The 13745-nt window shown below is 35.8% G+C and overlaps 1 protein-coding gene across 1 annotated transcript in view; it reads right to left on the bottom strand.

Moving 5' to 3' along the window:
- The window catches only part of PKHD1L1 (PKHD1 like 1), a 144993-nt gene that overhangs the window by 36234 nt on the left and 95014 nt on the right, over positions 1-13745 (bottom strand). The window contains exons 51-59 of the mRNA XM_028534074.2: positions 11077-11228; positions 9927-10086; positions 9226-9397; positions 8492-8580; positions 7999-8147; positions 6608-6737; positions 5138-5256; positions 2943-3072; positions 742-915 (exon numbers count right to left, since the gene is read on the bottom strand). Of these exons, the coding sequence (XP_028389875.1) occupies positions 742-915; positions 2943-3072; positions 5138-5256; positions 6608-6737; positions 7999-8147; positions 8492-8580; positions 9226-9397; positions 9927-10086; positions 11077-11228 (1275 nt within the window). The remainder of the gene's footprint in view (positions 1-741; positions 916-2942; positions 3073-5137; positions 5257-6607; positions 6738-7998; positions 8148-8491; positions 8581-9225; positions 9398-9926; positions 10087-11076; positions 11229-13745) is intronic.

Raw genomic sequence — 13745 nt, 5'->3', positions numbered from 1 at the left:
TAGCAACTGGAGACGGGTACATTGGGATTCATCACACCATTTTCTATTTTTAGTATGTTTTGAAATTTTACTTCAGAAATAACAGGTCTGTTGTGCTTGTTATAAAATGATTTCTGTTTAGGTGAGAGGCTGGGCTAGCCATTGTCTGAGGTCATTGTTAACTGGATAATTCTAACTGTATGAAGATAAAATAAGTAGAATAATGTTAGGGATTTGGTCTAAGAGGGTAGCACCTGGGCTACGTAATCCCCCTCAGAGCTTTATTTTTCTAAGTGTTAAAAACATGACATCAGGCCCAAAGGAGAGTCACTTATGCTAAGCCACACATCACCGAACTGAAATGTAACTTAACTACAGTGTTGGCTCTTCCAGAAATGGGATTTTAAACCAGTCTATCAGGTCTGGCCTGATCAACATCACGGGTAATCTGCCTGATAAACTCCTGCCATACTCCTCAGGGAAAGTAAACTTGCATTAACCAATTCTTTTTTTTTTTTTTAATTTAGTATAAATCCCTTGCTCCTGTTCCCTTCTACCTAAAAAGTCTTCCATTTTGTAGAGTCCTTCAGAGCTCCTTTTTACCTGCTAGATGTATTGGATAAAGCCAGTAAGATCTTTGACGTTTATTCAGTGGAATTTTTCTTAACACATGAGATTGTATAAGTAAAAATTATTTAAGAACTGAATAGTCCTAGAAGAGACTCTATTTCATTTTGGAAAGGAAATTGAATTTGCACCAACCTTTAAACATCATCATATTTTCAGTGAATGAGCTGACCAGGACACGTGCCCCAAAAGATTCCTTGAACCAGCCTGGGTAGTCTTCGCCAAGTATTCTGATGTTCCTACTCAGTATCCCAACATCAGCTGCTAACGTGTAGCTCTGACCTGTTCCAGGAACGTGGTATCTTTCAGCTGCATCAGAAGGACAGCTAGATTATTACCAATGCAGAGAAATATCTGTCTTTATAAGTTTCTTTGCAGTTCACAAGCTACATAACTTTCTAATGTGCCAGAAGTCAATACAAATGTGTGAACTGATTAGTTTTATGCTTTAACATACATAGATGGCAGACTGATATTATGATAGCTTTTCATTTATTAAATGAAATATAATCAAAAATATTTCTTCTACTAACACCAAAAACATTATTATAATCAGCAATTATGGAGTTATTGCTTCATGGGATGTTGGTAATCCCTTTATAGATAAAAACACTGTTGTAAGGCAAGTTGAGAAGCTTCTTGAAATTTTTTAATTTTATTTTTGTTTACATTATTACAATTGTCCCCATTTTCCCCCTTTACCCAGCTCTACCCAGCCCTCACCCCTCCCCCACCCCACTTTCCCTCTGACCATCACCACAGTCTTCTGTGTCTATGGGTTATGCATGTATGTTCTCTGACTAATTCCGTCACCTTCTTTCAAATAGCCCTCCCCTCCCCCACCCCCTTTGACAGCTGTCAGTCTGTTCCATGTATCCCTGCCTTGGTTTCCATTTTGTCTGTCAGTTTATTTTGTTCACTAGACTCTATATATAAGTGAGATCATATGGTATTTGCCTTTCACTGACTGGCTTGTTTCACTTAGCATAGACTTAATAGTCTCCAGGTCTATCCATGCTGTCTCAAAAGGTAAGAGCTCCTTCTTTTTTATTGCTTGGTAGATTCCCACTGTGTAAATGTACCATGGCTTTTCTACCCACTTATCTCTGATGGGCACTTAGAATATACACACCCCTATGTTCCTAACAGCTTTATTTACAAGAACCAGGATCTAGAAACAGCTCTAATACCACCAGTAGATGAGTGGATAAAAAAAGCTTCTTGTAATTTTAATAGGTGAGGAAATGAGGCAGAGAAGTAAAAGAATTTGCCCAAGATCATGTGGAGAATCAACAATACATAAATATTACCTCTCCTGACCCCTAAACCTTGGTTTGTTCCACTTTTCCTGTGACATATTTTGTGATCAACAACAATTCTTTATAGCAAACACAGTGTATACACTTATGTCTTAATGATTTTTATAAAACATAACCTAAATTGCATTCTACATTTCTAGGAATCTTACTTAAAACTTTAAGACAAGTAGGTACATTTCAGACAGAAAGAAATGTTTGGTAGTTTAAAGAAAAGACTCCATAATGTCAAACTTCAAAATCTTTTTGTTTTATGATTAAGAAATCCTTTTCCCTTTGATTTAAAGAAAAATACATAACGTGGAATGATAGACTCATATGCTTGTATGAAAATACTGCTTTAAAAAGCTCTTTTAAGTTACTTGCTCGTGCAGGTCACGTATCCACCAGGCTCTGACACAGTCCACAGCGGGAGTTCTCATGAGCACAGGAGCACCCGAGTGGGTTTCCTAACATCCCACTCCTGTCTGCTTCCACTCCCTGGGGTTCCAACGAGGGTAGCATGTCATACGGGGAAAGGCTGGGGTGCAGGAAAGGCCCTGATCCTATAGGCTGAAATTTGGTCTTCCACTGACTCTAATTCTTTCTTTCCTGGAGAATTCTGGTTTTACCATTTGGCTGTAGTTTAAGTGCAGTTACAACTGAGGAATGTGTCAATGAAACCAGTCAGGACAAAGATGCTCTCAAATCAAGGGTTTTCAAATTTTAGTGTGTACAATAGTCATCTAGAGAAGCCTGCCTAAAACAGAAAGTGCCGCCATACCCCAGAGACAGCAATGCAGGAGATCTTTGCTGAATATTTGCTGAATGAATGAATGAATGCCTACAGCAGGGATGCTTTGTAGTGAACATAGAAATAGCAGCACACACTGGGTTCCAGAGCCAGTCTGAGTGAAATGCTCTTCCAAAACATTTGTGAGAAGTTTCGTTAGATAATTTTAATTACAGAGGAAAGCACTAAAATGTGAATACTTCAAGACATTCTAATTATATCTATTTGGTTAAAGAATAACCACTTACCACGGTGAGTGTAGGAAAGGGTAGCATTGAGAATGAGAATTTTGTGATCATGCAGAATTTTAACAATGCTTCTGGTTTCTGTCTGATGGAAATCATAGCTTGTGGTTGTTATCACAATCTCTTCTCCCACCTTAGAAAAATTCAGGCACCAAATTCAAAAATAATTTTACAAACAGGCTCATATTTCTTAACAACTCTTTAACAACTTTAATTTATATCTGATTAGAATCATGGTATTATCAAAGAGACTACCATCAATATGTTTGATATTAAGAATTTTAACTTTTGAATTATCTCAGGATTCCTTTAAGTTTTACCATGATTTAGTCATTTAATAAAATCATGGGCTATACATTTTTAAAAATTAAATAGATAAAAAGTTATATTTTTATTAAAAATTGATGAGGACAATATTCTTTAAAACTTTTAAAAAATTCTCAGGATTTAAAAAAAAACATAATTAACTATCATCACTTGATATCCTTGGAATATGGGAAAGAAAAACTGAAAGAGCAAGACCAAGTTTTAGAATCTGTGTTGTATATGATCGGCTCCTTCTTATCATCCAAGTCCCTGCTCCAATGTATCTGTAGGGGAGAACAGATAATTTTTGCCTCTACCCTTTTAAGTTCTAGGCTTGGACCCCTGTAACAAACAACATTAACAAGAGAAAAAGCATATAAATTTATTTAATATAAGTTTTATGTGACATGGGAGCCTTCATAAGGAAATGAAGATTGCAAAGAAATTGTTAAACCCGAGTGTTTCTGTGCTAGGTTTGATGAGTGGAGAGTAATAGGAAAATATGATAGAGTTCAGTGTAATAAACTAGAAGAACTAGCAAGGCTGGCTCATTCAAATTTCCCTCTGTGTCCCTTTGTCTTCAGAGATAAGGATGGTCTTCTCATCAGGTATAGTGAGGGCATCTCACGAGTGAAGGTTTTATGACCTGCTCCAGGGGAAACTACAAAGTCCTTCCAGCACAGGCTGCTTTCTCAAATTCCTTCATCTTAAAATATTCAAGGTTTTGGGACAGCAAGTCATAAGTTTAATATTTGGAGGTAGTATACCCTGAACCCCATCATACTATTAAAAGATGCCTTCTCTGGCCAACCTATTTAATGCTATCTGCCGCCCTCTACCGTGGCGGTCTCTCTCTCACTACCTGTTTTATTTGCTTCATCATGCAAATTATAATCCGAAATCAACACACATTTATTTGTTCATTTAGTATCTGCTTCTTCCACCCCAACGTAATTTCTACTAGTGTTTGATGAGTCTTCACAACTGAATCCTCTGTCTGGAAAATCACTGACACTTGATTAAATATTCATTGGATAATTAATATGCAGAGAATATTAATTGAATAAATAATAAAAACATTAGACAATTAATAAGGATATTGAAATTACTTAATTACTTTCTAAAAAATCACACCTCAACTATCACAGATAAGAACTTCTTATACATCGATTATAATATTTCCCAATAAATCTTCCTTCCATTTACCAATTTTCAATGACATTAAGAGCACCAACCCCTTCTGGTGATTTGTTTTGATTTACTCAGACTAAGCCTCTCTTTGTTCTGTGACTCAAGAACTCATTCTCAGTACAAGGGAACTGGCTGAGATCTGGGAGCACAGAAAAGGAATCCATCCATTTCACTGACCCTTTGGCATCCCAAAGAGTATCTGTGAAAGACGTGAGTCTGGGGCCTATGCATACCTGTGAGTACAGCAGGGATGGGAAATGCAGCCACTCATTTCACCAAAACCTCTCACTTAACACAGACATTATTTGAATATCGATGATTATCAGGATTTGTTTTCTTTCCAAATGTTTAACGTGTAAAATCACAATTAGAAGTAAAGAGAGAACCAAGAAAACAATAAAATTTAATCTTTCTGTTTTGCATGAATTTGTAATAAATATTTTTACCCCAGAACTTTCACATTTCCCCTTCATAACTAATATATACATGATATTTTTAATTAATTCTGAGGGGCCTCTGAGACCACAATTTTTAAATGCTTGCTATCAGGTCAGCTTTTCGAGTGTAAGGTAATTGCACAAATATACATTTCTCATCTGGTTAATCATATGAGAAATAAATGTCCATAAGAATAAAGAAGAAACACTTTTAAGTGGACCAATTGTGTGCATTCGCTTTCTACCACATAGTATTTCCTCTACCTGCCAATCCACAGCATCCATCAGAGACAGGACTTTGGAACCCGCCTCTGCAGTTTCCGAGAGCTTAGTTTTGTATATCGAACGTGGAATTCCATGAAGATCTAGTTCACCAAACACCCCTGCAGGAGAAAAACACACTCCTATTTATTCACCACACAGTACCGTTAGGTGCTGATATAAATCAGTGATATATTTTAATGAGCAACTGAACATTTTAGAATAAATGAAATCAGTTGGGGGTATCTACTCAGGGCCTTGGTCCTTTGATTCACTTCCAGAAATCTGGTCTGTAGATATTAAAACCAGCACACAAGGATATATGAATGAAGATGCTTCCTTCAACAATATTTGAAAATTTTAGAAAGCTAGAATTAATCAAATTTTACTTCAATGGAATGATGGAATAAATTATAATATACTAATACTATCACGTAATATACTATAAAAAGGAAGAGTGTTATCTGTAACTATTGGTCTGGAATGATATCCATAATATGTTAACTGAGAAAAGAAAACTGTATGGTAATATATTTAGTTTGACCATGTTTTTGTAAAAGGCACAATACTACTCTCCCTATACATAGTGAATATAGGCATAAATAAAAAAAATGAAAAGACATGTAAAAATTGCTAACTAATCCCATCTAGTTTCCTCAGGAAGGGAGTACGATTAGAAAGATATACATTTTTCCTGATGTTGTTCTATGTTGTTTGAAATAAAAAATAAAGACATAAAAAGCAAAGAAAAATATTAAGACTGAATTTATCTTCCTTGAGACTTTTTTTTTATTTGAATTTGTCTCAGGAGAGCTAACTCAATCTCAAGCTATTTTTATTCCCTTATTTACTGATTGCCACTGTTTTAGAAATTGTACAATAAAGCAATTACAGCACATGATTGTATGTGTGTGTTTTACATAAATATGCAGTAATATTAATAAAAGCAGTTATTTACTGTGGCCAAAGTGAACCTTTTCAGGTCCTTCGATTTCCGGGCTCAGAGAGGAATGGAAACAGCCATACAAATGCGACTGGACAGTTAAAACTGTGGGTCAGGGGGCTGTGCTATCGGCTGCCCACTGATTATTAATAGCATACATGAAATAATGTGTAGGAAAGTTACCATTTAGGGAAAACTCACTAAAATATGAGCAGTTCATTGCTTATATAAAAGAAGGACTATGAAGAAAACCTGATGGGAGAATGTGCAGATGGAGAGATTTGTTAATGTTAGTCTTATAATGAATTGCATTTGGGTGTAAACTATATACATCGATATCAATTTTAATGTGACATGACTCATTTTTTTTAATCTATGCCACTTTCATAATCCATTACTATGAATAAATGTCTGTAAAAGCGTCTGATACCATAACATCATGAACTGATAACAATACTGCAGTACTGTATGTTTTAAAGTATGTTTTTACACTGGTATAAATGATACTTTTAGTCTCTGGAGACACATACCTAAGACCTTTGATCCTTGATTTGGTCCTTCTGGAAAGGCCCACTCTGGAGTCGAGTGATTTCCTCTAAGAACAATCTGTAATTCGCCTTTGAAAGGCTTATCTTCCCAGCCAGCAATTAATCTGCCTCCCTGCAGCGAAGCAGAAAATTGTTCATACTTAAAAACTGAGCAGAAAAAATTTCCCCCATAAAAAAGGAATTAGGAAGACTGGCGGTCTTCTCTAGCAAAAATGAATAAACTCTGTTATACAAAGAACAGTATTAGAACTGCAAGTGACCTTAATTTAATCCTTTCACTATGGGTTAGGCAATTTAAATGATTTTTACAAGGTCAAATTCAACATCTACATACTGTCAAAACTGGACCTAAAACTGAGACCTTTCAAGACCTAAACTAGTGCTGTCTGAACAGATCACACTAGATTTTAAAATAATATGGCATATATAAAATATACTCCTCGAATTACATCCAAGGTATGCCATTTATGAGCCATCGCTGTTAATAATAATAGCTATTACTAACGCTTGCTGATTTTATGTCAGGCATAACATATAAGGCTTATGCATATTGTATCGCCTAACCTTTACACTAAACCCATGAATTGGTATTCCTCTCATTTTATGGGTAAGAAAACTGATGCTAAAAGTAGTCAAATTACTTACTCAAGGTTGCCCAACTATTCAACAGTGCGGTAAGTATTCAATCGTAGCTTTAATTGACCTCAAAGCTCACATATGTAACCAAAATATCATATATTTTTAAAACATTAAAAGCTTAGTTTTACCAAAGAAAAGCCACTGCACACTTTTATTTTTGAACAGTGCTTATTAGCTTTTTGGTTAGGCCATTCTTTTTAATGAATGATAAAAAAGACTGGCAGAACAATTAAATGGATTCACCTGTTACATGGTCAAGGCCATCTGAAGTTTCTGAGAGAATGAAGTTATTGTTCTAAACAACTGAAATATTTGTATTAATCTGTTTGTTTTCATAATTCCATGTATATTCATTCAAAAAATACTGTTTGATTTCTTTTTAAAAAAAAAAGGCTTAAAATCTTTTAATTTTTTCCGGAACTCCTGGGGATTCTTTGTTGGGTGGACCAAGCTGTGGTTTAGCTGTACCTCACAATAACACAACTACCCTGTGTAGGACTGGACATGGGCAAACCTCACACTAAAAGTAGCATGATGTTCACTCCTTAAGGAATGTCTAGTCCACAACATAAAGGAGAGAGGAGGAGACCTAGATTCACATGAACTCACATTTCACGGGCTACAGCCAGCTGCACTTTTTATTCACATCAATTGAATATGCTTTCTTATAATTTGTCAGTAAGTGTCCAATATTTTAGAATGTAGTTAAAAAATTATAAGGCCCTTACACTTACCTGCACTGATATGTAGGTAGCATTCAAAACAAGTCTTCTGTAAGAAGACTCTGCAGTTTCCACATGATGTTTATCTTCCAATTCCAGAACCCCCCAGATAATGAGCCTCTCCATTGGTGGAATATCTGTGTCTGCTACAATCCATGTTCCTATAAGACAATACTTTAATATGAGAAATATAATCCATAGATTATAGCCTATCAATAAAGCATTGGTGACCTCACCAGTGAGTCCTGGTTTTGAGGTGCGGGGTGCCTTTTCCACACAATGACTCATTCTTGTCTCTCCCAGAAAATCCATATTCTTAATATTCAGATTTAAGTTCACATAAAACCCAGAAGGCTAGGCCTGGTCTTCAGGACCTGGTAACAGAACCCATCTACACACCTGCTCTTCGCTAAGGTGTGCTCCGTAAAGGTGGAATGCTCACTACGGTGTGGCACCTATCCTAATGCTGTGTGAACACAAGCACTTTACTTCTTTACGCATTTACCTTCGGGAATAACCACATTTGCTCCTGGGTAAGGTACGGTATAATTATTTTCTCGAGATGATTGCCAAAAAGAATCATTTGACCATAAGCTGAAAATAAGAGAAAAATAGTTCCATTAAGTATTATCTCTATATATTTCATGACTAGCTTCTAAGGGTGTAGCATTACACTAGATGATTTGAGGATGATAAAATGCAAATTAGTTTTTAATTTCATTAAGTAGACAAGCTAATATGTGAAATTAGTCACATACCCAACTACCTATATAATAGTTTCTTTCTTCATTGAAGAAAACTTCCTTTTCATTCATAATCTGAATCACATTTTCTTCCACTAAATCATTATTGTGATACATTGATTTTGCTGTTCTGCATGTGTCATCAAGAAGTTTTATGATCTCAGGTAATTCACTGAAAGGCATTGGACTTCATTTTAATTCAGAACATTAGATCTGAATTATTATACTAATAGGACAATTGGTCTAATAAATCAGAGCTAATGTTCTGTGAGTCTGAGACTACCAGTAACACACACACACATAATTTTTGTGAGATTTTTCCATTTTCTCATCAGAGTGGTTATAAGGTTCAAGTGAAGTAATGAGAGTGGAAGTGCTTTGTAGCCTACGGGACACTGTGCCAGTGGGGGACATTATTTTCTCACCCAGGAGTGATGTATTAAAAGCATTATGTCAAGTGCTACTGAAAGTAGTAACCATCAGAAGGCCTATATACTTGTGTGTGGCTGGCCGCTTCCTGGGCATTGGATTGCTTGAGGGGGGGTGCACAGGAAAGCAGTCCTGGAGAATGCAGCAGTAAGCTTGGAAATTAATAATGACATCTTTCACATCAGGATCCAAGGTCCCAGAAGTGGGCTGGCTTTGAGGAAGCTCATTTCTCCCTGATACTGAAAGCCAAGTAAAACAGTGTAAATTAACATGATGACCAAAGTACTCAAATGTAAACAAAATCATGGCAAGTTTGAATATATTCTTTAATTAGTAACTTGGTGTCATAAACATGCATGGAATATATACGGAGAAATTCTGACCAAATGCATGTCTTATAGAGAAGCACATAGTCAAAATATTTTGGGAAAAAAAGATATCCACAAATAATTAAATAATGAATATGCAAACAAAATATATGACAGCTTCCATGGTACTCATTTCCTTTAATTCTGTGAAATTAATTTTGGGGCCACATTTAAACTAAAAGTGTTTGTGTTATCTCCAAACATAAAATGCAAGTTTTTAATTCAACTCAAGGCTATTTCCAGCATGAATTTCATCTCCAGTCCTTTCATTCAATAAGCATTTTTTTTAATCCTGCTATATATTGGGCACTGTATAACACATTTTCCCATTGAGCAATTTTCCTCCTCCTTTGGATACAGCATGGGCTACAATAAGCACTTCTGCCTAATGAATACACACCCAAGTAATACAGAGTACTAGTGTTCGGTTCGAGGTGCCAGTCTCCATTCTTGCTAGTATTCCAACTCAAGGGATTTGAAGAGCCATTCCTCATATCAATAACATTAAACATATCAGGATTTTGAGTGAAGTTATGAGATATGATGACATAGTCTTCTTCCTATGAAAGTTTACAAAAAAGCGACTTGTTTTAAATCTTAATACCCTGCATAATATACATTCATTTTGGTGACACAGAAGTAACCCATATATTAAGACAAGTTTTGGCTTCAGTACTTTTCATCTTGCACTTATATTTTATTAACATGTTATATGTCTACAGAAATAATGCTAACTCTCTCACTAAGGCAATGAAAGTCTCTTTCTATATATTTACATATATATATATAAATCTCAAAACATGCATATATGTATGCATATTTAGAAAAATATTTTATTTCTATAGTGTTTGAAAACATTTAAAACAATGCAACAGTATTATGGTTTTTTGTTTTTCTGTTTATTTGGGCTGCACATATGTGGTATGAGAATATGGATGGAAGAGACAAAACACCCAATTCAGGCCACTTCTATCTCTAATGGGAAATATCTCTATTGGGAAATATCTCTATTTCCCATTAGAGATAGAAAGTGAGGAATAGATCAGGGCAAGCCATAAACCATACAGGGGACTTCCACTTCATCTAAAATGCTTATTTGTTTTTAAAAATCAAAAGTATGTATTCACAAAGTGTTAGATTCAGATAGAGATAGGTGACGGGCACAATAGAACTTGGCCTATTTTCTATAATTTTCAGAGTTTGATACATTTAATAAAACAAATTATAAATCCGTTAACTGGTGCCTGAAACAGCATAAGCATGCAATACATGTTGGTTGCTATCATGATAATAATGACAGAGCATAAGTTTCCTGCTATGGGAAGATGGCGAGAAGATTGCTTACTGCTGACTCTTGCATAAAGACACTTGATCTGGCTTGCCTCAGATTTACCGTGGGCCATGGAGAGGGTGCAGGGTTTGAACAGGTCAATATGTGAGGCAAGGGTATTCTGGGCCAAGCAACTGGAGTAAGGACCAGGCTGTGCCCTGTGCCGGAGTGGCATTCAATCTTAATTATTAGAAGATGAGCTTTATAGCTCTTCGCTTACCTTAAATCCATAGAATGTTGATGTGTACGATATGTTGGTTACGTGATCCACCCCTTTAAAGTACCAGTTAATGTGCTTTGCGTTTGGAATCAGAGCCATCCATCCAGACATATGAGTCAGCCGTTTCTTCTGAAAGGGGACAATGCTTGTGCCTGCAGGAGAACAGAAAACGAGCCAGTCAGAGCACTCCCGACCTCTAGAAAACTCCTCCTCCTTCATGGGCAAATGCAGATGTAAACTGTTGGTCTAGTCTATGGAAGTCTTTAGCAACCCCAGTATAGCATTTCATTGTTTATGTTCTAAGTGTTGCTGTTTAACATACACTTTAACTGAAACACAAAATGCTTTCTCACTCGGGATTTTTGAATCAAGATGGGGCCTTTATTCCTTAGGGAAAGAAAAAAATGGAAAGGTAATGATTATAACTACTATGACAGAAATGCTTAAATATATTCATTCAGTCTTTTAAATACCATTGATCTTAAATATAATTCCATTTCTACCCTTAAGAACTTAATTCTTCAGAATCACTGATTTGTGATGTATGCAAACGTAAGTTCTGCATCTTTGTTAGATTCTATTTGTTGAGTTAACCCAAATCTGCATACCAAGCGTGAATGAAGAGTTTGAGGTAGAACTCTTAAGGAACAAGGTCACATCCAGACCTCCCACAAACCCTGGTCAAGATACCCTGAATTTTGAGAGTGACAAACTTGGAACCTGAACTACTTGTTATAGAAAAAACTATATTATTTAGTTATGCTTTTGGTCATAAGAGAATGCCTGACATTTTCAGTAGAAGATCTGAAAAGGTCTCTTACAACATAAAGAAAAGATCTGTGATTAATTGCCCATATTCTATTTTTTCCTCTCCCATTCTTTTCTGATTAAATTTATGTTAAATTTGTAACCTCTTCCCTTATAAATTTAACAGGAAGAATCTAGAAGGAAGATATAAAATAAACTGCCATCTCTTTTATTTGGGGGATAAGGCAAAAAATAAAAAAAAAAGATAGATAGATAGATAAATCCCAATGTGAAGGGGGATCAAATTCATTAATTCTTAGGCTTATGAAGTAGTGTCAGTTTTGAAAGGGCTACGAGCACACCACAATACTGTTCCAAAAGACTGCAGTGTTCTAGAAGCAGTGTGATCATTTGGGTCATTCAGCAAATATCCACTCCTCTCCCCTCCTTCAGGGCAGAGCAGACTTCCCTGCCCTGTTGACGTTGGGTGACTTCTTTGCCCCACAGGATACTAGCAGAATGAACGGACACTCAAAGGCTTGAACAGTGCTTGTTAAATGGGGCTTGCTGGCTTGAGCCTCTGCCCTGGCAATGAGAAGAGGTTCCCTCAGGCACCCACTCTCCCTTCAGCCTGAGCCCTGCAGTGAGCACACCAGGAGCAACCTAATTTCACCCCTTGGGGAGGGGCCGAGCCTGCACTGGAGCCTCACCTTGAAGCAGGCCCTCCCAGCTGAGCCAGCTCAGACCAACCAACCCGGCTCTCAGCCATGTGAGTGGAAACAAATGATTGTAGGTTTAGGCTGTTGCTTTGGGGGTTGGTCTGTGCTGAAGCAATCGCTGATGTATATAAGAGCTAATTAAAATAATCTAAAATCTCTATAATTTCCCCCTATATTTGCTAGAATCAAACTCTGAAGTTCACTGGTGCATGGGACTATATTCTAACACTACATTTCTTTATAATTCAGTTTCATAAGTAAAACTAACTTTCATTTTTGAAGTTATTTGTGTTCATCTTAAATTTTTGGCTATAATTTTTCAGTGTTTTGACTTTAAGGATTCCAGAGTGAAACATAAATTCTTTAAAGTTGATATTTAAAAAATAGTATCATAAAGTGTATCTCAAATTAATTGGCCATCTGGTCTAACTTCATACATACATTTACATAGAGATATATCATCACGGATGAGATGCTTTGATGAAGATAAATTAAAATATATTCAAAGTTATGCCAAGCATTATTTTCCACTTATTTAGTAAACTTTTTGAACTTTGGATTCATTTAGTGTACTTGTAGGATCAAAACATATTTTTTCTATTTCTAATTTTTAGTAGTAAGTCTTTTTTTTTTACTTTAGTGGAGATAAAATAAAATTAGTTGAACTTGCCTATTGAAAGTTGATTAATTTTTTTATGTCACTTTATTAAGCAAATTGCCTGGCATGATATTTTCTTTACTCTGCAATTTGATGTGAGCACTGCAACTCATTCCATTGTAGTTCAACACTAGTGAAGTCCCTACTATGTGCAATGTCCTGTGTTGAGCTTTGCTGGTGAAAGTAAGTTCATAGATCTTGGCCTCAGGTGTTCACAGGTTAAAAATTAAGTTAAATTCTTAGTTTTTGGAGGAAGTAGAAAAAATGGTAAAAGATATTTCATCAGAAATCTACAATCTCATACATTCAGAAATATTAGATTCCTTGAATCAAAAAGCAAAAACAAACAAGCCCCCCTTCAAGTCACCACCAACTCCCCAAAATAAGGTTCGAAATATTTAAATATTACTGTTTAAAATTAATAAAGATATACACTTTGTCATGTTGTGTATTTAAAATAATTTACTGAGGAAGGTTGCACATCTCTGGGTTCTCTGTAAAATTACCTCAAACCCTGTTTTATAAAATATGTTTGTTCAATCTAC

The sequence above is a fragment of the Phyllostomus discolor genome, chromosome 7 (genome assembly GCF_004126475.2).
Source record: "Phyllostomus discolor isolate MPI-MPIP mPhyDis1 chromosome 7, mPhyDis1.pri.v3, whole genome shotgun sequence".
In the NCBI taxonomy this organism is placed as follows: domain Eukaryota; kingdom Metazoa; phylum Chordata; class Mammalia; order Chiroptera; family Phyllostomidae; genus Phyllostomus; species Phyllostomus discolor.
This window is presented reverse-complemented; position numbering and strand designations above follow the sequence as displayed.